At 45.9% G+C, this 24577-nt stretch overlaps 3 protein-coding genes across 4 annotated transcripts; 2 read left to right on the top strand and 1 right to left on the bottom strand.

Moving 5' to 3' along the window:
- Positions 1-104: 104 nt before the first annotated feature.
- vegfba (vascular endothelial growth factor Ba) lies at positions 105-11025 on the top strand. The gene is made up of 8 exons (XM_057042565.1): positions 105-1219; positions 4247-4298; positions 4376-4572; positions 4661-4734; positions 4813-4848; positions 5999-6082; positions 6955-7188; positions 7474-11025. The coding sequence occupies exons 1-8, from the start codon at positions 1142-1144 to the stop codon at positions 7493-7495; spliced, it is 777 nt and encodes a 258-aa protein (XP_056898545.1). The 5' UTR covers positions 105-1141; the 3' UTR covers positions 7496-11025.
- A 2571-nt stretch (positions 11026-13596) lies between these two features.
- Positions 13597-19343, top strand: stx5a (syntaxin 5A). 2 transcript variants are annotated; one of them, XM_057042563.1, is made up of 12 exons: positions 13597-13729; positions 14157-14368; positions 14813-14886; positions 15333-15388; positions 15469-15539; positions 15627-15743; positions 15866-15922; positions 16019-16100; positions 16969-17055; positions 17204-17307; positions 17489-17610; positions 18137-19343. In XM_057042563.1, exons 2-12 carry the CDS (start codon positions 14306-14308, stop codon positions 18294-18296), a joined length of 993 nt encoding a protein of 330 aa, XP_056898543.1. In that variant the 5' UTR covers positions 13597-13729; positions 14157-14305; the 3' UTR covers positions 18297-19343. The 2 variants fall into 2 exon arrangements, with proteins under 2 accessions (XP_056898543.1, XP_056898544.1); XM_057042564.1 differs by lacking the exon at positions 16969-17055.
- Positions 19344-19465: 122 nt separating this feature from the next.
- Positions 19466-22117, bottom strand: zgc:162144 (RD3 domain-containing protein). Its single transcript, XM_057042569.1, has 3 exons — positions 21906-22117; positions 21281-21588; positions 19466-20453 (listed from the first exon to the last, which is right to left on the bottom strand). Exons 1-3 carry the CDS (start codon positions 21909-21911, stop codon positions 20090-20092), a joined length of 678 nt encoding a protein of 225 aa, XP_056898549.1. The 5' UTR covers positions 21912-22117; the 3' UTR covers positions 19466-20089.
- Between the last annotated feature and the right edge of the window lie 2460 nt (positions 22118-24577).

Raw genomic sequence — 24577 nt, 5'->3', positions numbered from 1 at the left:
GAAAAAAGAAATGAATCTTTTATTTGATAGACATTAACGGTATCAGGAATCAGAACTAAGTTCTTGGCGGAATGATCTGAACAGCGAGGTCATGACCTCTGTGTCCTCAGTAAGCCCTGTTATCCGTGGAGGGGGGGGGCACCTGACCACCAATGGATGTGCTGCACCTGTGTCTACTGCGCCTGTCCTGTTTGGGAAAAGTTGGTTGCGCGGTGTTTACGCTGCGTGCGTCTCAAGGGCAAAGGGAATGAGCAAAGCGGTGGGAGAAAAAAAAAAAAGCCCACAACAAATGAAGACTGCCACCTCTCCGGATGTGTCTGTCGACCGCTGCTCCGCCGGCTCTCCCCGCACTTGTGCTGCCATGTCGGGAGGATGTCATTCTAGCCGTTTTTAGAGGAGGATGATGCGCCTGGAGGGGAAACGTCACATTTTCCGGGAGCGCGACAGCGTGGACGGACCGTGACCGAGTCTGGAGCCGGAATATGCGCCACCGTTCCTCTGCGGGGCGGACAAAGGCGTCGGATCCTCAGCAGATCAAACCTCCTACAGCGGGGTGACGTGATTTCTTGAAGGATTTCATGATCGCACCACGTTTCAGCAGGAGTCTGGACGATCCCCCCCCCCTCTGTCACGCCACCCGGACTCCCCCCCCCCCACCACCACCACACACGCACACCGGATACATCACAACAAATAATGAATTTCATGTAAAGAGGCATCAGTCAAAGTTTGAACAAGTCTATTAAAATCAGGATCTGAAGCTGGTAAGATATAACATTTGAGAGATGTGCATTCATGTCCTGCTGCGTCCGGTGGAGGGAGCGTGGTTTTAGGCTGCAGTCCGCTCCGGGAGCGCACTATTTTATACTCAAATTTGAAAAAGAAATCTCAGTTTTTAGGCTCGCTTGGTGTAGTGCAGGAGACCATTAAGTCCTGAATGCAGAATAAAGTTATGTCAATCCTGAGGATGGCACCCCGGGTGTCCTTTCAAGGAAGGGAGACTGGTGAGTGAAAACGGCGTTTGTGCTTCTTTAATCGGACGACTGATCGCTGAAGGAAGTCGCCTCCGGAGAGGCCACCCTTTTTTTCTCTTCTGGATTGGCCCAAAAATATTTTTGCGTGCCCCTTGGACTCCTTCGCAATGGGGATTATGCTGCAAGTTATTCTAGGAATGTTACAATTCCTGCTGCTCACAAGAATACCGACGTCTCACGCCAAGGTATGTACGCGTCTGACCCCGGCCGGCATGTCTGCAGAGGTCAGCCCGCCACATGTCGGCGGCTTCTTTGCAGATTATAGTGATAGTCGTGTACTTGTCTCCCTTTTGTATGACTTTTCTGGTGGAGAACATGTGGCGCTGGAGGAGTTATCCGCTAGGTCACTGACACCTGTCATGTCAGGCTGGAAGATTTACAATAAAAGCCCTGTAGCATTTTATGGTTTCACTCCGCTGCCTGTAATTCTTTTTATAGCCACAATGTGGTATTTATGGCTTCATCAATACTATCAGGCACATCCTATGCATTGATATTCGGGTTTAACTTTGTAGGAGGCATCTGGAATGGAGTGTGAAAACATTATTTGTTCACTTGTTAGTTTTTGGAAAGGGTTCTCTGTTAATGGACCCTCTCTGGGCTGCAGGGGGTGACAGAAGCCCATTGCTGAGTTGATTGTCGGGGCACAGCAGAAGTTTGCAGAACAGAATGATCAATAAAGTTGCAAAATCTACAAATGTTGCTGATTTAGCCTGTTTTTAATGCTTGATATGTCAGGGAAAACAGTAAACTGTTCTCTATACAGTACCCGTAACTTTTAGAGCAAATGCTGTGATGTTTTGTTGGCGTGACGTCAGGGAGTTAGTGCACCCTAGCAACCAGGAAGTTGTTTTCGTGGCTAATAACTAACACCTGATCTGTAAAATGTTTTGTTTTTACTTAAGAAAGTCAGCAATAATAAGCTGCAAATGCTGTGTGATGCTCTCATCTCATCAGGATCTCAAGAATCTTTTGTTGTGCAGTTTGATTCTAGTTGCACGAGGAGGCGGCGCTCGGTTCTTGAGCAAAGCTTGTCACTGGGGTGCAATAGTGATGTTCAGTTCTCATCAGTTCACCCTTGTTTATATCACATACGCTAGGCTAGCTGGCTGTGCTACATGTTCGTGCTTGCTGTTTTGAGAATGTTAGCATGCCATTTAGCATCCTCCCACAGGGAGACACACCAGTGGGTTTCCTAAATGTTAAAGCCTCTTGATGTGTACCTGAGTGCAGCCTAAACACTCTAATAGTTCAGTGATATACATTAAACAGTCCTTTAACATTTGGTACTATAGTGTGCCACATCTTTAGAGAGGTGTGAGTTTGAAGTTTTATTGTGGAAACTAAAATGCAGTGTTATTTTGAACTAAAATAAAGTTAAATATGCTGAGCTTCAATGTGACATAAGGGGGGGGGGGCAAAAACACATGCATATAGCTACCTCCATGTGCTGGTTTTTTTAATTTATGTCTGGAGACTTTTATCAGGTACAGGCAGTGCCCTGCAGTGCTGTGGGATCCAGCTGTGACTGTGTGTTTTATTGATGCATCATCCCAGACACCACATGACACACAGCAACGTGCACTTAAAGGCCTCCGCACCTGCCCACAGACACCATCTTTCACCTGAGACCTCTCCTCTGACAGCTTATGTGATGAAAAGAGGTCATCCTTTACTTTCTGAGGAAGGGATGGTGTGAAGGACACTCACTCACTCACTCACACACACACACACACACACACCACACACCCTCAACCTAGCTGTACAGTGTGCTCTGGGAATGGTTGGGAGTCGAACATTTATGACAGTAGACAGACGTCATTACCAGAGCAGATGGCTCCCTCTACATGCATGTATATGTGTGTGTGTGTGTGTGTGTGAGTGTGTGTGTGTGTGTGTGTGTGGGGGGGGGGGGGGCAGTTAAAAGTGGGCAACTGAACAAAGTCTGCATTCCCTTACATGTGGCCTTGGGTTGCAAACACACACATTAACTGCGGTGTGAGTGTAGTCGAGCTGTTAAATGGAATTTCTCTTTCATTCAAAGAAATCACAGCAGGTCTCTATAGATGATTCACTAATATTCTGTCAACGCCTTGGTCCTGAAAATCTCACTGGATCTATCTGGTATTAACCGATAAGGTATAAACAAATACATAACCTAATATTAATGCCTGCTTTTGGTGTGAAATAAATATTTTGCTATTATGGGTGAAATATGGGTCCTGCTGACTCTGTACATTTGATATAATGTTTCATCACATCACAGACAGTCTGCATCTAAAAAACCCAAATATTATATTTCACTCATCTGTCATAGTCATTAAATTATAAATATGTTAATTTACCACATTATTTTACTTATCTAAAAGTGCTTTGATACTGAAGAAATGATTCATGAATGTACTTCCATACAGATAAAACACAAACGTTAATATGTGCCTCTAATGAGTGAGAATGATCACATTATAATCTGGGATGGTTGAGGTGGCGGTGCCTATGACCAGTCCATTAAGATAACCTATCCCAGTATAACCACTCCATTAAGCAGATCTATCCCAGTACAACCATCCCATTAGGCTGGTCTATCCCAGTACAACCATCCCATTAAGCTGTTCCATCCCAGTACAACCATCCCATTAAGATGGTCTATCCCAGTATAACCATCCCATTAAGATGATCCATCCCAGTATAACCACCACTGCTCAGGCTCCATCTAGAGGCCTGTTTTTTTCTGGCCATCATATCTTTTCTCTGTGTTTGCTATCCAGTCTAGTAAAACGTTTTCATTATCTTTCAGAAACTGAATATTTGTGATAAATGATTATTTATTATTTTCACGTGAGTAAAGGAACAGTTCAGGACTCCCCCCCAAACACAAGAACCAGTTCAGGACCCCCCCCACCTGAACACATAGCTGATGACCTGCCTGTTAGCAGCAGAGCCACCAGCGTGGAGGCTAACTCCAGGCCCGCTCCACTGCCCTCTCCTTCTCTGGTATCTGTGTATCAAAGTTCACAGCCGTCCTGCCATTAACCTCATGCACGGCCGAGCTTTTCACGCTCACCTGCCAGGTGAGACGTGCGGTATTCATTAACAGCCCAAAGCCCTTTGATGTGTTCAAGTGCAGACGTTGAACACGAGTGAAGAAATCTGTGAAACAGACCAAAACCCTAAAGGTGTTTTCGCTCCATCTGTGTCTCCCCTCCTTCCAGCTGGCTCACTGGCGGCCTGCAGACTCCCCGAAGTTCAGGGAAGGTCGAGAAGGTACGTCCACCCTAAAATAGTCCCGCTCTCTCCCCTGAAGCGTCCGCGGTACTGATCCGTCTCGGTCCCTTTGCCAGTGCGTCGCTGGTTGGAGGTTTATTCCAGGAGCGGCTGCGAGCCCCGGGACACGCTGGTGGAGGTCTGGCAGGAGCTGCCGGGGCAGACGCACCATCTCTTCGTGCCGTCCTGCGTTTCGCTGAGGCGATGCGGAGGCTGCTGCGCCGATGAAGCCCTGGAGTGTGTTCCCTCGCTCACGCACACGCTCACCATGGAGGTACCCGCTCACAGGCGCGCTCAAGCCCAGCCGGTGCCGGGTCAGATGTGTGGGTGATGCTAACTTGGTGGTTTGGGTGTGTGTGCAGCTGATGAGGACCTCCTTCATGAAGCACGAGCTGGTGGAGCTGTCGTTCGTGGAGCACGGCCAGTGTGAGTGCAGGTAAATCAGCTTTACGTGGACGTATGGACGCCACAGCTTTTGTTCCTGCCGCTGAAATCATGTTTCATCTCTCTGCAGACCAAAAGAGCTATTTCAGCCCACACCGACAATGAGGTAATGCTATTTCTGACTCTTTTTTTGGGGGCTTTCAAAGCAGACATGACTCAGCAAAACATTGATGCAAAGTGTGTTCCCATGGAAATCCTTTCAAAGACTAAGAGTAAAGATCAGCTTTGATCAGGATTCGCTGAGACTAGCAGGAATTTCTGCTGGATTCCTGATGGAAGGTCCATCCAGACAGTCATGTGATTGCATCTTTAAATGTTTATGTCCTCCTGCTTCCTGTTAGGATGTGGACATAAATAACAGATTCCGATATATGTGGATGATATATTCCCTCCTGCTCTCGGAATCTCGTCTGTCCGTTTGGTTTTGCTGAATCACATCATGTACCCGGTACCCGTGTGACGTTCAAGGACCCCCCATAACCTGTGTGTGAAAGTTTGTGTGTGAATATTTGCTTTTTCTGTGTTTATGTGTGTGAACCTTCAGCCCGTTAGTATCTGTGCGACTCTCCCCCAGGGTCCCATGAGACGACCCACATCCTGTTGTCACCATAGTGATGATTTTATCTGCGCTGCCATGTGCGCTAATGTGTATTTTGCCTCGCAAAAACTCCCACAGCACCTCACCGATGGCAAAGACCAAAAGGGAGGCGCTTGATATTGACGGGATATTGAATGTAATCAGAGCTCAGCTCGGTTAAACACTGTCGCCATAACAGGACAGGAATTAGAGCAGAGGGACGGGACGGTAAACAAGGGAGGCAAGAAACAGAAACTCTGGATCCGCCTGCTGATCTCTTACATAAGACTGTTGAACTTGTCTAAAAGTAGCGTTGTCAGGTGAACGAGCTACCACGAACAAATGACGTTTTTTCATCGTGTTGCCAATTTTTAACAAGAAAGTGATGGAAAGTTTAGAGTTTTGGCCTGATTTTGCTGGTTGCCTCTGTGTTCATGACTGATATCAGAGTTCCAGCGCACACCAAACGTCACATTTTAATGTGTGTGAATTATGCAATTTCCTGGGTTTTAGCAGACAGGTGTCATTATCACAGAAGCACATAGAAAAATAACGATAATAATAAAACAACAGATTCTTCCAAACGTCTCTAAAATCGTTGTTTTAGATACACTCGTGAACAGAAAACAGCATGAAATGCATATATTTCAATAACAAAGTGTGCGTGTCATATTCACAGGTCCAACCTGAAGCTCATAAGAAAAGACAAGAAAAAAGGGAGGAGGAAGTCCCGGCAGAAGACGAAGGGAGACACCAGAGCTGCGTATGTTTAATGTGAATGCATCTAAAGTGGACTCAGTCAGGAGTGAAGGAGGTGTCGCTGTTCTGGTTGGACTATAGAAGGAACTGGGTTATCTGGCCCGGATTATCTGCATTATTGCTGGAGGCCGCTTTGTTTTACAGCCACGGCAGTCAAAGTCTCTCCACAACCATCGGGCTCCGCGTTAGACGCAATATTTTGTGTTTTCCCGACCGCTCTTTTCTCATCTGCTTCCGCTTCACTTTGCTGTCAGTCATGTCCGGCCTCTGGAGGTCAGAGGTGTCGCGGCGAGGGTGTGCTGTTCCTCACTCCCCATCCATCACTCAGAGCCGGCTTTATTCAGACCCTGACAGGGGTGAAATCAGTGTCGTTTGAGCCCCCCCACCCCCATCTGTCCATGTCAGTGGCAGGCGTGGCCGCCCAGACCTGAACAAAGATGGCTCCTGTCTGCCTCATTAAGTAGGTTCATTAACAGAACCAGCTCACGTTAATGGGCCGACTGACACGGACGTCCAATAAGGTAGTGCAGAATCTGGAGGTAAAATGGAGGGCCTCGCTAGCAACGGGTGACCATGGTAACCGAGAAATGGTTGAAAGTTTGTTAGCGGCAAAAAGAAATCACGTATAATTCACAGATTCTCCCACACGTGTGGAGTTATCCGTTAAGGATTTAAGGTTGCCTGTGTACGTTACCTGAACACCAGCGAGTTTATGAGTATAACCGAGTAACGTTCTAATTTAGGCTAGTGGAAAAATAACCTCATTCAACTTTGTTGCAGGAAGTGGGATTAATTCACTTAAGTTCTATCTGCATCAGCCTTAATTAATAAAGTGTGCAGCTGATCACAATGTTCGTCCACTCTTCCTCTGTCCAGGACGCAGGCCCCCCCAACACTTCCTCCCACACCGTCGCCTCCTCTCCCATCACTTCCTCCCAGCACTTTCGCTCCCTCTCCCTCTCCCCCTCCATCCCCATCACCGAGACCGAGTTGCCGCCCCTGCAGAGGGAGGAAGTGGGCGCTGGATGTGACGTCTTGCCAGTGTCACTGCACCATCAAGGCGGAGAGCTGTGGGCGGAAGGAGCGGAGGCTCAACCCTCAGCGCTGCAGGTCAGCACACACCTGCGCTCAAGTCAGTTCAACTTTATTTGTACACAATCAGCTACAAAAACTATATAGCCACAACAATATAGCACACAATCGGTTCGGGAAGGTTAAAATGAGGCTCAGGTGATCTGCTAGTTACTGTCTTCCTCTGTGGTCCCCGTGGCAACCCATGTCCGTAAGGGATTCCTCGCCGTTCCTCTGCTGCAGACCTCCCATATCTATTATTTTAGTTGGAAATAAGTTCTGTACATTTGACTTAAGTGTCACCTGTATTGTTTGTTGCTCCAGGTGTGAAGCCAAGAGGACTTGATGTGTCCATCTATCCTGCATCCGCCGACACCTCCTCCACTCTCAGTCTCAATGCTTGGATTATATACTTTAATGTCCATTACCTCAAACTGAAGGAGCCGAAATTGTAGAAGCTCCCTTATATTGCATATGGATTCATCTGTGTGTGTGTGTGTGTGTGTGTGTGTAGAGCCATGACCTCCCCTGCAGCAAAGCTTCTGGCAGCCCACATGTACATGTCACATAATACACACCGCATCCTTGAGCGGAGGGACTTGACAGGCTTTCACACGGCTTGGACGAGAGACAATGGGACGCATTTGGCTCTTCAGCTCCTCTGAACTGACAGACGCACGAGACCAGCGGAGGCACCAGTGATCGTCCTGAACAATGGACATAACGTGGCCTGGATGTGAAAACCCACCCCAGCAGATTACAGGCCGACACGGACATTCAGGATCGGCACATGAACCGGCACCCCTGGTGTGTGTGGACCAGTAGTCCGGCTGAACGTTGGGACGGAGTGTATCTGTGTGGTCCCCTCGCTGAAAGACCCACGGGGGTTATCCCTGCAGCCGCTCTCTCTCATTCAAAGCACATGGTCGCGGGCTGGCTCGCCGAGCCGCTTTCCAGCGTTTGTATAATTTGGGGCTTTTGTCTCCATCTTCCTTCAGTTCTGCCACTGAAAGCGCTCGCTTTGCTTCTCTTTGCCTCTCTTTTAGGCAGTGAGGAGAATGACAATAATGAGGCCTGGCGGCCGTCCACTGCTTCACACACAAACATTCACACTTATAATACCGGGAACACAGACGGCGCTGCGAGTGCAGACACACACAGTCTCACTCACACACACACGCATGCTTATTTACACACTCGTGCTGTGTGACATGAATGCAGGTGGTCATAAGCTTGTTTTTTTTTTTTTTTCCCTGCCACACCAAGTGTGGAAATATATGCCACTTGATTATAATTGTAATTTCATGCAAAGTCCTCATTTAAGATCGCTTCCAGGGCTGCTTTATATTTCATTATGATTCTGTCTGGTTTGATTGAGAAGAGATCCTATATTGTAGAAGGTGTTTTTGTTTTTCTATTAAACTTTAATCCGCCTGCATAAAGAGTCACGCTGGGTGGCCGGGCGTGCAGACGCTCCTCGTCTACAGCGATAGCCGGGCGTATTTGAATGGGAGGGTGTGATTACAAACGCTCAGCCCGGGCAGCGTCGCAGGAAACGATGCTTCCCGGGAATCACGGCTGCTTCTGCCGCGCGGGAGAGTTTATTTACTGGCCGAACCTCACGGTTTATCTCCGTGTTAGTTCACGGCTGATTGGCTCCTGGGTGGGAAGAGGGATTTGTACCAGAGTTGGACGGGGGGTCTCGGGCAGATGGTGTAAAGCTGAGAGGGCCCACATTGGTGGGGCATGGGCTCATCTGTGGTCTGTAAGTTTAGACATATTCATACTCAGCCTGCAGTCTATATATATTCTGAGTAATCTACATCAGCCATGTCAGTAGCTGCTTTTATTTCTTTGTCGGTCGTCCAGTGTTGATTATAACTCTCAATCAATGCTTCAATCACTACCTCTATATATAAACATATTAAAGTATTACAGCATTGTTGTTTCTTTATATTTCAGATCTCCTTTATAGTAATGTTTTTTAATTAGATTTTATTTTGTATTTACCTTTAGCAATAAGCGTAATAATCCAGAGTAGTAACGTGAAGCTGGATGAGTTTATAATTGTTTAGGAGTCCTCGTGTGCGTTTGGGTCATCTGAATGGGAGCATTTTACATATGAGGAGAGCTGGACGGTTCCTCTGAGTGCAGACCTAGCCACTGTGTGATCATGTGGAACAGGGGATGGGTTATTAAAGTGTCTGTAGCATCAATTTTTTTTCCCTCTGGGGAATGCACTGCTTATTGAGGTTTAGGTTAAACTGTCACATTTGAGCAGGATAAAACCTGAATTAGCTTAGCATAACAACACCAAATGATGGTCAGTCAGACAGGCCCTGCAGAATATTCCTTCATCACAACAAGGCTTCTGGAGATAATTATCTATTTTTTGTCAATCTGTTTGTTAGTTCTGAGCATTTGCAACCAGCAGACTTTCTAGTAATCCTCTGATGAGGTCAACGGAGTCAGAGCCAAATCTAAGAGAGTCCTCCAACAAAATTAGCCAAATAGGTTGAGGTAGCATTTTAATACTAAGCGGTACCTCATGACCATGCATTCAAAACGTGCAGTGGATGGATAGAACATAGAATTAACTTCAGAGTGCCATTGGAACATTTCCAACGGCACTCTGAAGTTACTTCTGCTGCGAAAGGCAGCAGCTTAATCAAGATCATTTAAATAGCCTCCAATCATTTTGGAGAGTTTTATTAACTCAGACACATCACAAACTTCCTCCATTAGCACAGTGATGAGATGATCAGAGAGGAATTTCATTCCAGGAGTTTATATCTGTCCAATAAGCAGGATCTGGTGCTGTAAGCTTATAGTGATTATTATTTTATAATTAAGACGGATCAAAACAGCGTTTATGCTTGACTAACGGGCTGCTGACTTTATACTGGGGAGTTACAGGATCATCCACTGAGCAATGAGCAAATAATATTTAAATCATTCTTTACTGTTTCTATTTCCAGTATTGCAGCTATTCCTGTTTTGGATTTGGGTTTATTTTTGCTTTGAAATCAGATGATTTTTGAACTTAAACCTCAGTACAGATTGCACTTGTGGTTGACATTGCAAAGCACATACTCCACACTAGCATGCTTCCTGATAGATAAATAATAACATCTGTGGACAGTAGTGCTATGAAATACCTCCTGCTAGAGTTGTGGTGTTCCTACAGGCTCCAGTTTAGTGCAGCATGTCAAAGGTAATTTAAAAAACCCTGACATGAAATTACAGGTTTGTATTATTAGGGTCATGTGTAGTAATCTTGGTCTAGTTTCCAGCTTCAATTCACTCCATTTCTGACTGTCTAAGCATATAAAACCATAAAATAAATACCCTTTTCACACCACAGCTCTTGAGGAGACCCAACAAATATCAACAGTTTGTGGACTATTCAACCATGCAGTGTGCTTTGTGTCTGCACAGTCTTTATCGTACCGTAAGGTAGCCCTCTTCTAGCCTTCAGTGTCTTAGACCATCGAGACCCCTTACTAAAGTAACACAGTATATGATATTTTATCAAACTGAATATCCAGTTGTCTTTTGTGTATAATATAGAGTGTACTTTAGAGGTGTATTTGTAATAGCTGTACCTACAGTCGATCTCTTTTCTGCAAATATAACGTACTCCAGTAGCCTGTTTATAGAAAAACCTCCACTCTTTTTTTTGCTGCTACACCATTTGTGCCCTTTAAGGTGTCTTTGTAGAATTCAAAGCAATTTTATGTTGTATTAAAACATTAACAGCAAATTAGTCTATTCAATGTCCTTAAATAAAAACATGTACTGCATTGTCAAATATACTGACTCTAGGATACAACCATGATGTTACAGATGATATTAAAGGATATGTGTTATTTTTTATACCAGTCTCTGGTTTCCTGTTTACCTGCACGGCGACCCTGCGTCTAATGTCCTCGCGTCTCTATCGTAATCTCTCATTTGACAGTAATGAAAGGAAAACAGGCCCGTTTGATTACCAGGGCACCCTGGGAGTTGGGTACAGAGAAAGTGCGTGTGTGTGATGTGAAGCGCTGTTATGAGACATAATATTGTTCCCTCTCCCTCTGGTATTTACTGCTGAGTCAGAAGCTGGTCAAGTACAGAGGTGTGCAGCTCCACGCTGCGTAATGGAAAAGTACAGAGGGATTTGTGTTCTACCAGTGCATCTTTTTTATTGTTATAATGCTAAATTTGACTAAACTGTTACATTTTGGTGGCAGATGTTTAATCAAAGCCGTAATTGCTCATTTCTTACAGCCAATTTTATTTGCAGTGTGAATTTGCTGAGCGGCTGATAAATTGACAAAAGAGTCATTCCAGATACAAAATAATGTACATAACAACCTATTTTACTGCTTTTTGTTAGTGCTAAAAATACATATTGTCAAACTAGTGTTTGCACATACAGTCCCTACCTACACTGGTGATGTGGCATTAATGATGATGATGATGATGATGCTGATGATGAGAGGGATGATGTCCCAGCTATTGCATCCTCATTTATCCTCTCATTACAACCTGCTGAGCAGATCTCAGAATAAGTTGATCTCGTCCCATTTGCGTCGGCTGTAACCTGATCATCTCGCACGAGCGTCGTATGGAGGACGGTTTCATTTGCTCGTGGTCCGTCTCCACAGAGACCGCAGGAGAGGGAGAGGAGCTAAATGTTGCTGCCAATTTATCTGTCTGGGGAGGCATTATGCCAGCACTAAATATAGCTGCCAGATTAGGGAGACACGCAGAGATGAAAGTGATTTATGTTTCTCGACGCAAAGATGATGATTCCAAGAATGGATTTTTAAAACTCAATATAAAAGTAGGCCAACCGTGTGTCAACATGCGGTGAAGAGGCAGAGAAACTAGATGTATTCTAACACAGCTGGTGTACATTCTCTGTGAATCTGACTTTCTGTGTGAGTTGTCATCCCTCCCTGACTGGATCTGCCTCCCTCCCTCTGTCTTCACACTTGCAACAGGACTTCCTGTATTTTTCCACCTTGCTTTCTGTGCATTTAAAGTTGTGTTTTTCTAGTACGTCCAGCCATGTTTCCTCCCCGCTTTTTGTGGCAGCAGCTGTGTTGGAGCAGGTACTGGACGCTATCTGGCCGGCAGGCAAGAGTGTTTTGTTAGATGGTATCAGCACTCCTGTGTGAGAGGGAAAGAGAGAAAGAGATAAAATGCTGAAAAGAGAGAGAGAGCGACTTCATTATGTGCAGCAGACACGAGTCATGTCCGTTGGCCGGTTTCTGTTAAACTGGCAGGAAAGCGAGTGTTTGAATTGCTCATGTGAATATTTTTTTTTATATTCTCAGTTGTACAGAACAAACAAACAGTGTTATCTCCAACAGACACATGGATCCAGAGGCCGCATCTGTCTCAGTCCACTGAAGGGCATCAACCTTGATAAAAGATTTACAGTTCTGGTTACTGCATAGGAAACACAAGCTGCAACAGAACTGGTCAGAAGGTTGATCCGAATCCAAATGTTTCACTCTTTCAAACCAAAAGTTTCAAAAATAAGATGCACTGTGGGCTGGTGCACAGTGCCGATCAAAGCCCAAAGAAGTCCAGAACAAGGAGATTTAGCTCTGAGCTAAATGCTAATGTGGATGCTGATGCTATTTGTGCTCTGCTGCTCTGTTTGATATCACATCGGGCGACTACCGGTAGGTTAAAGCGATGGACCTGTAAAGTCACATATTGTTGTGTTACTTGGAGCCACATGTCTACAATATTGACAGAATTTTCAATGATTGATAGACAATCCGCATCACAAAGTCTGGTGGATTTGATGGGGGATGAAGAGAAGCGTAGCCGTGGATAAAGGGCTGAGGTGTTTGTGGTGAGGGTCTATCGGGTAAGGAGCTGCAGGCATAGTTGTGGTCTGGGCATGCTCCGTCGTGTCCAACAAAGGATGCGGGTACCAGTAGAAGTGAGAAGAGATCAGAAGGCCTGCTGGATGTTATCTCTATGTGTCTATACCATACCTGCTGGTGGACTCACCTGATGCTGCAGCCAATCACATTCTCATTCTGCCTGCACCTCCCTTCTTTTCTGCCCCAACTTACAGGTCCATTCACTTCACCAACATTGCAAATCATTTTTAAAAATATATATATAATTAATGTAGATGTACATTATTGTCACTTAACACTGATGAGAGAATAGATGCAAGTGGAAAGGAGGATAGGAACTGGTTATAAATTTTAATGTGTATTATGAACCAGAGGGCAGTTGCAACTGGCTCAAAGCAGTAGATCAGTCATATTAAATTAGTAAGTGTAATACAAATTCTTATTCGATACCTTCATAGTGTTAGTTGTATTTGATATTTTAAAACATAGTTCTTATTTGACCAGGGTTCCAGTACAACAATGTGAGAAGAAGCCATCGCGCCCTCTGGCGGCCGCGTTCTCTCACTGCAACAGTTTGCTGCGACGGTGAAGTAGACGTGGCAGTGACGTCACTGCCGGAAATGCCCCAGATCGGAACTTTAACTCAGGGTTGGTTAGTTTTGTCACAGAAACATCGAAGGCTCCCGAAGCATGACGTAATTTGGATTCAAGTAAGTTAAACTAGTCCGCTCTTGTCGCTTGATTGCGACTCGATTTAGAAAGATTAATTTAGGTCGAATTTTCCAAAGATAACGCCATACATCGCACTGAAATCCCCGGTTAGCTTTCTGTTGCTAGCGTTAGCATCGAGTTAGCCGGCGAGGCCGCGATCAGCTGTGTCGTGATGGACGGCATATACAAGCAAATCTCCCGCAAAACTATATAATCTTGACTGTTTTACGTTTACCTATTCCCGATACCTTTACGATTTGTTACGAGATTAAAGTGGTATGTGTCGTTGATGTCCTTTGATCTCTGCACTTCGCTCGCCAGGTCCGTGTAGTCAGCATTTGTTTGCTAATGTCAGTGTCACAGACAGTCGGTGGTCTTGCCTCTCATGCCGTCTATCCATTCATATTTCTATTAATTTTGCCGCAGACATGCCTGTACACACGACACCTTAAGGGATACGTGAGTTCAGCCACGTCGAGCGCTCCTTCTTTCTAACCACACCACAGAGGAATCCAACCACTCTTCCCGGAGGTTTCTGGTCTTTAGCGGGCTTGTGATCCCCATCCTTGGGCAGGATGACGTGCCGTGACCGTACACTTGAGTTCCAGTCAGCCTGCAAGTCTCTCCAAGGCAGACCGGTATGTTAGCATCAGTCTAATGATCCCATCTTACTTTCCATGTCCATAAAGCAAATATTTCCTCAGCAGAGATGGGCATAAATTGAAGCAAGACGAGCACTTTTGACTTGGACTTTCTGCTCTGCTGAGAGTTCTGATGCTGAAAACGGGCATTTATGACTCAAACTATCGGAAGAACATTGTTTTTTAAACACTTTACTGTTCCTCTGTATAATTTTCATCCAAGACAGTATGATCTCTGATAAATGGGTTGATAGATAGCCCAGGGTGCATCTAAACTATCTCACTGAATACATCAGGTATTGAGATTTACTCCATTAGTGTAAATGGTTTATTTCTGACTGGATGATTTGATTGATTCAAAATCACTGCCGGATTCTCACAGCTGTCGCTGATTTTTGCAGTTGTGCTATTTTTATTTCTTAATTTTGCTTTCACTTTTAGCAAAATGGAGTCCAGCCTGCGAAACCAACAGTCAGTGCCCTCAAACAGCGCAGCGACTTTACACTTATGGCCAAGTAAGTTCCTCATTTCCTGTATTCTTTAATGCTCATGCAGATTTACTGAACATGGAGTGAATCTACGGCACACGAACCCGTTACCAGCTACTTTTCTAGTACCCATATGTTCCTTGTGAGTCATTGCAATACCAAAATATACAGACTACATACATTTAAAGGCAAATTGAATGTGGTTGAATAATATTAAAGCTTAGAATTCATGTGTGTATGCAAATTGTGTTGCTTTGCTATTGTGTTGTTAAAATATTTTGTTATGTAAATGCTGCTATAAAGGGATGCATATCAAGTCGCCGTGGAGATATCGATCTGGGGCATATTTGTCATAGCACGGTGCAAAAATCATCATGAGAAGATCATAAAGATCCAGTTGATCTATATAGGAATGTAAACAAATGTGTTTGATGTCCCGGGAGAAAGTAAGTTATGTTTTTGAATCTTTGTAGGAGAATTGGAAAAGACTTGAGCAACACATTTGCCAAACTGGAAAAGCTCACTATTTGTAAGTGTTGGATCATTTAGATTTGACACCATTCCTTGATTCCAAGTTAGACAACATAACAAAATGTTTTTTGTTTTTAGTGGCAAAAAGGAAATCTCTCTTTGACGACAAGGCCGTGGAGATCGAGGAGCTGACGTATATTATTAAACAGGTGAGTGAAGTTGCTGACATTGCGGGATATTTGCAGGTAATCTGTGAAATGAACCGGCCGACTTTCACACCCGTGTTCCTGTTGCAGGACATCAACAGTCTAAACAAACAGATAGCGCAGCTGCAGAATCTGGTGAGGTCTCGTGGGACTCCGAGCGGTCGACATATTCAAACACACTCTAACACCATAGTGGTGTCACTCCAGGTACTTAACAAATCCAGTATCTGCCACTGGTTATTTGACGTATTCTTTAATGGAGGTTCAGTGGACAACATTATCTATATATTTAATTCAACAGCTGTTTTTTTTTTTCTTCTTCTACACAGTCCAAGTTGGCCTCGATGTCCAATGACTTTAAATCTGTCCTCGAAGTAAGAACAGAGGTGAGAAACTTTGGGGGCTTTTTGCTGTTCAACCTAAAACACGGTAAATGTTTGAAGCGTGAGCTGAGTCTCGGATCATTCGTCCACGTTCTGCAGAACCTGAAGCAGCAGCGCAGCAGGAGAGAACAGTTCTCCCAGCCTCCCGCCTCATCTTCCCCCCTGATGGCCAACAACTTCAGTAAGTTTGTCGGCACCTCGGCTTCAGGCATATTACAAACAGTAATTTTCACAAGGGCGTGAAGCATTGGGACCAGAGGGTAAACGCAGCATGCTGCTTAAGAGGGTGTGTTCACTCTGTTTTTCAGGCTAAATAACCGTTAGCTAAACTGCTGTGCTTAAGCTCCTCTGGCAGGAGGCCGCATATTGTTCACATCGCAGCCCAAATCAAGAAGGAAGCTCCAGTTCTGTCTCCGAACTCTGGCCCAAACGCTTCCTCATCACTTGCTTTACTGCTGGTCAACTCGCCGTGCACAGCTGTAAAACTTGCACGTGGCTGTAGAGAGCACAATGGGGTGAACACACCTTTGGTTTGTTTTGGCTTTGAGGCAGTATTCGACACGTCTGGCTCCTGCTCAGTTTTGCTAATCAAATGGCGAAACCAGAGACCCTCTTTCATCTACTGAAGCGTCATTTACGCTGCCAGTCCGATGCTTCTGAATTGACCCTTTTCATCAATTTACATACTAGATTTAATGGCGATCTCTTTTGGAGATGCAAGTGGTTTTGATTTTGACTGAATAGAGTAATTAGAATAGACGCGCTGTAGTTGTGGAGTGGGGTCAGAGTAGTAATTTAACAGCAATGTTCAGAGGAACTCGCTGCCCTGGTGGGAACAGTCGTCTCCTCAAACGACAACTTTGATTTCATACGGCTGAACACATCTTTTGTCTCCCTTCATAATTTCTATGCTACTCACGTTTAATGTCAGATAAGGAATACAGAAATATTTGGACTGGCAGTGTACTTTCCAAGCAGCTTTTTTACTAGGGTGGATGATTGTCTCTGTATTTGGTTATCTGTAATGCAAAAATGAAAAAATATTTTAGGGAGCCGCAAAAAAGGGGCCCAGGAGCCGCATGCAGCTCGCGAGCCGCGCTATGACTACCAGGGCAATACAACCTCAAATTTAAAAGGTATTTCCCTGGAACGTTTGACTCTCCCAGTGGGTGTAACTAGCTACTCTCTCTGCCTGCTGTTTAACCCCTCTTCTATTGCGGATTTCTGTCTGACGGTGTTGAACATGTGCGTCTGCGCTCTGTTTCTGTTCCTGTCTCCCTGCAGAGAGTTCACTCCTTGCTCAGGATGAGTCCCGGAGTTTGGGAGACGTCGCCATCGATATGGACTCACAAGGCAACGCCATGCAGCTGCAGATCATCGATGAGCAGGCAGGTTAACGGGGAACATTGGAAGTTGGGAAATTGCGTTTAAAAGTCAGTTTTTGCTGTTGCTTAGTAGCAGGTTTTTTGTGTCAAATGATTGAATAAGAAACGGAGCTAAGCTGTGTTTCCGTGCCAGTATTTGCAGTATTTAATTTTTTTTAAACCCATTTTTGTCACGGTCTTACAGGCCACGTACATCCAGGACCGTGCAGACACAATGCAGAACATTGAGAGCACCATCGTGGAGCTGGGCTCTATATTCCAGCAGCTGGCACACATGGTCAAGGAGCAGGAGGAGACCATCCAGAGGTAAGGCAGTGCTGGAAATGGAGACGAGCGGTACGCATGTGTACGGGCACGCGGAAAACTGTAAATACACAAATCTACAATATGAATGATATGCACATTGAATTTGATAGAAATGCTTTTATGCTTCTATGTGAAAGGGTGGCACGCACTTTGGCTCTTCACGGTCCAATAACCTACTAGCCTTGAGCAAAGTCGCTGAAGTTTCATCCTGCAGCAAGATTGAATAATTACTGATACATTTTAAAGAAACTTGCTCATTTTCTTTAAAGAGGATTCTAAGAGGATTCAACAAGATTTAACAAAGACTTAAGGGGTGGATTTTGTTCCATTTGGACTGAACCAACGAAACCAACCTTTTTCTACTCAAGCTAAGCTAATTAGAGGTGTAAATCAACTCCATCCAGCACAGATTTGAAAAGAGCTGAAAGAAATTTAGTGTTCAAAGCTCTCACCTAACATTGCGAACCCAAAACATTTATCAACAATAGTCGGAAGGGATTGAGCTTGCTGTCTCGCTCTGTTCCAGGATCGACGCTAACGTGGAGGACACCCAGTTGAATGTGGACGCTGCACACATGGAGATCCTCAAATACTTCCAGTCCGTCTCCTCCAACCGCTGGCTGATGATCAAGATCTTTCTGGTCCTCGTCGTCTTCTTCATCATCTTTGTTGTCTTCTTTGCTTGATGAAAAAGAGGAGCTGGGTGAAGAGTTAATGCCCGAGAAGTAAAGATTAGGCAGGACTGAGACTGGGAGTCCAGAAATCACATTTGAAGGACGGCGTTTTCTCTCAAAATCAGTTTGACGGACGCCCGGAGACTTTGATTCATGCAGACTTTTGAGTTCCCGAGCTTCAGACTCTTAATTCCACATTTCAACAAGAAATGAAGTTTTTTGAACTGGATCCAAATGGGGGGAAAAATGTACGGTCCCCTCCTGTATAGAGAGCAGAGAACGGTTCTGCACTTTGACCAAATATTAACCATTTAATTCAAAATGTCTATAATTTGTTGGTTTGGTTCTGCAAACTCTTTTAAATTTGAGTGGTTTTTCTGAAGCACCGCTGTGATTACTGTGACCTATTATTTCAAAATGAAGTCTCACCTGTCCCCTTTCTTTTTATTTTAATTGAAGACCACCACATCTTCCCCTGCTGCGGCCCCACGATTCACAGTTTAGTTTGTCTGATCTTTCCCTCCAGCTTCAGAGTTAATTTGCCAAAACGGTTCTCGCGTACGACTGACACGACGCAGATGCTGAGTCCAGCCCACGGCGCCGACGCCGGAGCCGCGCAGGCCCGAGCTTCACGCCTAGGTCAATTTTCAGGACTGTTTTAAAAGTGTTTGGCTGCCAGCTGTGAGACAAGCAGAGCATTTAAAATGGATTCTCCTGCATGTTCAGTCCAGCAAAGATTTCTGGACTGAAAGATTCTCCAGGACTGATCAGGATCCAGGTTTAACACCGGCGCTGATGAAGGGCCGAGGCTGGTTGTGAACTCAGCCAGATTCCCTGAAGCGTCTGGCTGGACGTCGCTGCGCTCCTCTCCTTTATCTCTGATGTAACCCAGGTTATTTAAGCAGCCACGGCTTTTTAAGGACAGTAAAAACATTCTTCCTTTTTTTTCCCCATCTGTCTTTTTAGCCAAACGCCTGGACTTCAGTGTATAAAGTGCAAATAGTGATAAAGATGTATTGATGAGAAAGCTCATATTAATAAAATAATGGGGTGCTGGCATACGTGGATGAGATTTTCTTGAGATAAGAGGATTTGTGGTATAATTAGCCGGGCTAGGCTGGGAGGCTGTAGTGAGAGAACCTCGGGGATGGCGTGCAGTGCTCAGATACTTACACCACAAAGATGTGACATGTATTTATTGTTTATGCTACAGACAGGTTTAGTTAGAAACGTGTGGCTATTAGATATATCAAAAACATCTTGATGAAGTGTATTCTTTCCACATGTGGCCTCCATCATCTCCCATAACTGCACAGTACCGACAGAAACACGCCTTGGCTGTAATGTAGCGCAAAGTCTGCAGAGACTGATGAAATAAAAGTAAAATCCTGGTAGCAATGGAGGGAAAAGAGGTTACACATGGGGACCGTATCTGAAACAAGAATTACAAACATCTGTGACGGCGTAAATGTTGGAAATCGGCGACGTTTGATCAAACGCAGCAGCTCCGGAGTTGTAGCGGTGATGCGAGCAGCTCTGTGGAGCTGCTGCTGTGCTAAATTACAGCTATTGCCTCAAATTTACTGTTGCACAACCTGCGGGTGGACAATTGTTGTTGTGAGTGTGGATCCATCTGCAGGAATGACGGTGGCACATAAACCTTTGAGGATTTGTGGTGTTTACCTAAGTTGGATTTAACGCCGGTGAAACTACATTTGATCTCAACGCAGCCGTTACGTTAGCATTGGTTCACGGATGCTACCATGGCTGCAATCCTCTGTTTTTACAGGCTCCGCCCCTTTTCCTCAGGCCTGAGCACTCTGCTCCACAGGGCCAATCTCTGGCATGCTCCTGCTCCGTCCTTTCCTCGCCCTGGCCTTGATGACCTCCTCCTCCCTCTCTCCGTCCTCCTCATCGGACCAATCCAGCTCCTGCTGCAGGTTCCCCCTGGAGCCTCTCAGGCCAGCGCCCTTGAAGAGCTGCCCGGTGCGAAGCTTGGAGCGGAACACATCGAAAGAGAGGCTCTTGCTGCGTTGCTGCTTCTCAACCACGGGATCCTGCGTGTCTTCGTTCGCGTTCATGTCGTCCACAAACTCGTTGAGCACGGAGCGAAACAGTCGGGGCACCTCATGAACCTCGGGCTCCATCTGTGACACCAACTTCCTGAACCTGCGGAGTCATTTCAAACAAATGATCCTTCATAATGGTCGATAAGCTTCCCTGGTGAGATCAGGGATACTGTTCTGCTTAACCTGATTTAATTAGATTGACTCTGCTGAGTCTATACTAGAGCTGATGGTGCAGTCAAGCTGCTTCAGATGGTCCAGCATGTGGTGGTCTGATCTTCACCCAACCCTGCTGCTGCCCGCTTTAAGTGACCTACAGAGACCTAGCTGGCTCTGCTCCCTGCTATATGAGCCCATGTGACCCCCTCGTCCGCTGCCTTCTGCACATGAGCGTCATCGGGTGAAGCTGTCTATACAGACAACGGTCGAAGAACCTCCCGAGCCCTGTCGGACCAGGGAAGAGCTCCAAGAAGCTCTTGAAGGTCTCCTAACGGCACCGATCGCTGTCCTCTCTCTATTACTCCCGTTAATGTCCCTCGCCCACTCCCTCTCCACAGCGGTTAGATGGTGGCAGCACCGGCCAGTTCACCACTGTGAAGTAGGACTTTTAGTTATAGAGGTCTCAACTGAACTGGACACGAACTCTGCTCGTGTCTCTGTTCATGTCTCTGCTCGTGCCTCTGCTCGTGTCTCTGCTTGTGTCTCTGCTTGTGTCTGTGTCTCTGTTTGTGTCTCTGTTTGTGTCTCTGCTTGTGTCTCTGCTTGTGTCTCTGCTTGTGTCTGTGTCTCTGTTTGTGTCTCTGCTTGTGTCTGTGTCTCTGTTTGTGTCTCTGCTTGTGTCTCTGCTTGTGTCCCTGCTTGTGTCTCTGCTTGTGTCCCTGCTTGTGTCCCTGCTTGTGTCCCTGTGTCTCTCACCAGTGCCTTTATTACCTGACGATCAAGGGTCCACATTTGACAGGAGGGATCTTGACGCAGAGGTCCTGCAGCTCCAGCAGGTCGTTGGGCGTCAGCTCGTAGGGCTGAGGCGTGGGGTTGCTGGCCAGCCAGCTGTAGTCGACCGCGGAGGAGGAGCTGCGACGGCGCCGCCGACCTTCTGCCGCACGCTCCAAGCGGATGCGTTCGGTTCGTTTCACCATTGCTCCCAACTCCAGCATCAGCGTGTTGGTAACCAGTTCCTCCGCTGTGCGTTGGCCAGGAACTTTGGGTTCGAGGGAGAAGACAGCAGACCAGGGGAACATCTGGAAGGGATATCATGGTTTTACGACGGGAAACATGATTTGGAACATTTACATTAACTTTATTCTTGTTCATATCAGTGGCTTTAGTCCTTTCTGTTATTATTATTATTATTATTATTATTATTTTATTATTATTATTATTATTATTATTATTATTATTATTATTATTATTATTACAAGAATCACCAGTGAAGCCTCCTATTTTCTCCTTTATACTGGTTGACGCTCACCAGTATGATTATTTCTAGGTATAATAGTACTTTCACTTTTAGCAGATGAGTACAAACATCTTAATGACGTTCAAGTCAGGATCTTACCTTCATCAAATTGGTTTTCTGAGCAGCAGCTTGTTCTCACAATCCACCGAATATCTTTGATATTTTCTGTTTTCAGCCTGGTGACGATTCAGACTTTCTGGACCTCAAATTCGGTGAAACTGTCCTGTTTGAGCTGGTGGCACACTGGGAGATGACTGCCTTGCTACCTTTAAAGGTCCTGGGCAGACAGTGTGTGCACCTTTGGAAGGAGCTTGCGGAGTGTGTCCGGGATTCAGACTAATTGTAATCCTGTATTAATAATCTGTGAGCAATGAGATTATCCTGTATGAGTGTACAACTGGGCAACAGTCTCGCAGTGTTTAATTATAACGTTTAATGACCACTGACTAAATGTGCATAACTTTAATTCTTTTTAAAGGGGTAGTTCAAGGAAAAAGGAGATTCCACTCATTGAGTCTTACTCCATGTTTTTATTAAAATATACACAACTGCTGTGTTGTGTTCCACGTTTGTGGGCGTGGCCGGTGTGTGATCACTGGCTGCTCTTGCACAGATCATGCAGAGATCACGATGCAAAAGAGGCACCAGTGACCACAAAAACAGCCGATATTGACGATATTTAGGCTCGGCGTAGTCCTGATTCGAGCCTCTCCTCCCTCCCTCTCCTCTCCTCTCCTCTCCTCTCCTCTCCTCTCTCTCTCTCCTCTCCTCCTCTCTCTCCCTCTCCCTCTCCTCTCCTCTCCCTCTCCTCCCTCTCCTCCCCTCCCCTCTCCTCCCCTCCCCTCTCCTCTCCTCTCCTCCTCTCCTCTCCTCCCTCTCCCTCTCCTCTCCTCTCCTCTCCTCTCCTCCTCTCCTCTCCTCTCCTCTCCCTCCCCTCCCTCTCCTCTCCTCCTCCCCTCCTCTCCTCCCTCTCCTCTCCCTCTCCTCTCCTCTCCTCTCCTCTCCTCGTCCTCCTCTCCTCTCCCCTCCCCTCCCCTCCCCTCCCCTCCCCTCCCCTCCCCTCCCTCCTCCTCCTCTCCTCTCCCTCTCCCTCTCCTCTCCCTCTCCTCTCTCCCTCTTCCTCTCTCCCTCTCCCTCTCTCTCCTCTCCTCCTCTCCTCCTCCTCTCCTCTCCTCGTCCCTCTCCCTCTCCCTCTCCCCTCTCCCTCTCCCTCTCCTCATCCCTCTCCCTCTCCTCTCCCTCTCCCTCTCCTCTCTCCTCTCCTCTCCTCTCTCCTCCTCTCCTCTCCCTCTCCTCTCCTCCTCCCTCTCCCTCCTCTCCTCTCTCCTCTCCTCTCTCTCTCCCTCCTCTCTCCTCTCCTCCTCCCCTCTCCTCTCCTCTTCCTCTCCCTCTCCTCTCTCCTCTCCTTCCCTCTCCTCTCCTCCTCTCCTCTCCCTCTCCTCGTCCTCTCCTCTCCTCTCCTCTCGCTCTCCTCTCCTCTCTCCCTCTCCCTCTCGCCTCTCCTCTCCTCTCTCTCTCCTCTCCCTCTCCTCTCCTCTCCCTCTCCTCCTCCTCTCCTCTCCTCTCCCTCTCCTCCTCTCCTCTCGCTCTCCTCTCCTCTCTCCTCTCCTCTCCTCTCCTCTCCTCTCCCTCTCGCCTCTCCTCTCCTCTCCGCTCCTCTCCTCTCCCTCTCCCTCTCTCCCTCTCCCTCTCGCCTCTCCTCTCCTCTTCCCTCTCCCTCTCCCTCCTCTCCTCCTCCCTCTCCCTCCCTCCCCTCCCCTCCCCTCCCCTCCCCTCCCCTCCCCTTGGGGTTAGGCCCTGGGATTCTGGAAAGCGCCTAGAAACAATTTAATTGTAACAGATGCTATATAAATAAAGATTGATTGATTGAGAATTCCATGAAAACCTGCCTTTGATTTTTTTTGCATCATTCAGTAAGCTTTTGTCACAACACCAACACCATGGATGCCTTCATTCCTTACAATCTTTTCAAGCATATTATCATGGATTCTTTGCATTCTGCTTTTGAAATTCCTTCCTGATCTCAGGCTTTCCTTGCAGTATGTTTACATCTTGTATAGACACTCTATATTGTACTGTTGATGCGTAATCAGGCCCTCCCTGAACAAACCTAAAAATCATCCTCAGCAATAATCCCTCAGACACACCTGTAGTAACATGACTGTGATGGTAAAGCTTGACACCTAAATATTACATAACAATCTATCTATATGTAAGCTCTTTATTTCCCAGAATTCTTGGCTCAGTCCCCCTCAGTGATGCAGGTATCTACACAGTAGTTTCTGGGTTTCCACACTACTCAGCACTCAGTCACCAAATCCCAGATTAAATTCCAATCCAGAGACTACCTGGAAGAGCAAGTGATGATAATTACACTTATAATCTAATTATGCTGTTGTCTACAGTGTTGGTAGACAGAAAGGTGGCCTGTTAATGAGCAATGTTTCTTTAATATGGTGCGACGCTATAGTTGATTACAGGCCCAGAGGCACATAATGCAACCCAGAATGGTACATCAAATCCTCGAGCGCTGTGTTTAGCCATATTTAAGTGATGAAACCTGTTAATCCTGTTTAAAGAGCTAACATCAAACACTAATGTTTGCATTTGCAAATTCAAGTTTCTTTCCTTTTCCTCTTCCCCTTTGGTCCTTGTTTGAGACTAGGTGACTCTTTACTTACCCAGCGATTAAGAATGCTAAAGGAACTGTTGGATGGATTGATGTTTCTTATCTTATTTCTGTCCATTGAATGTCTTTCCTGACATGTGAT

This window comes from Takifugu flavidus, chromosome 9 (assembly GCF_003711565.1).
Source record: "Takifugu flavidus isolate HTHZ2018 chromosome 9, ASM371156v2, whole genome shotgun sequence".
Taxonomy (NCBI): Eukaryota; Metazoa; Chordata; class Actinopteri; order Tetraodontiformes; family Tetraodontidae; genus Takifugu; species Takifugu flavidus.
This window is presented reverse-complemented; position numbering and strand designations above follow the sequence as displayed.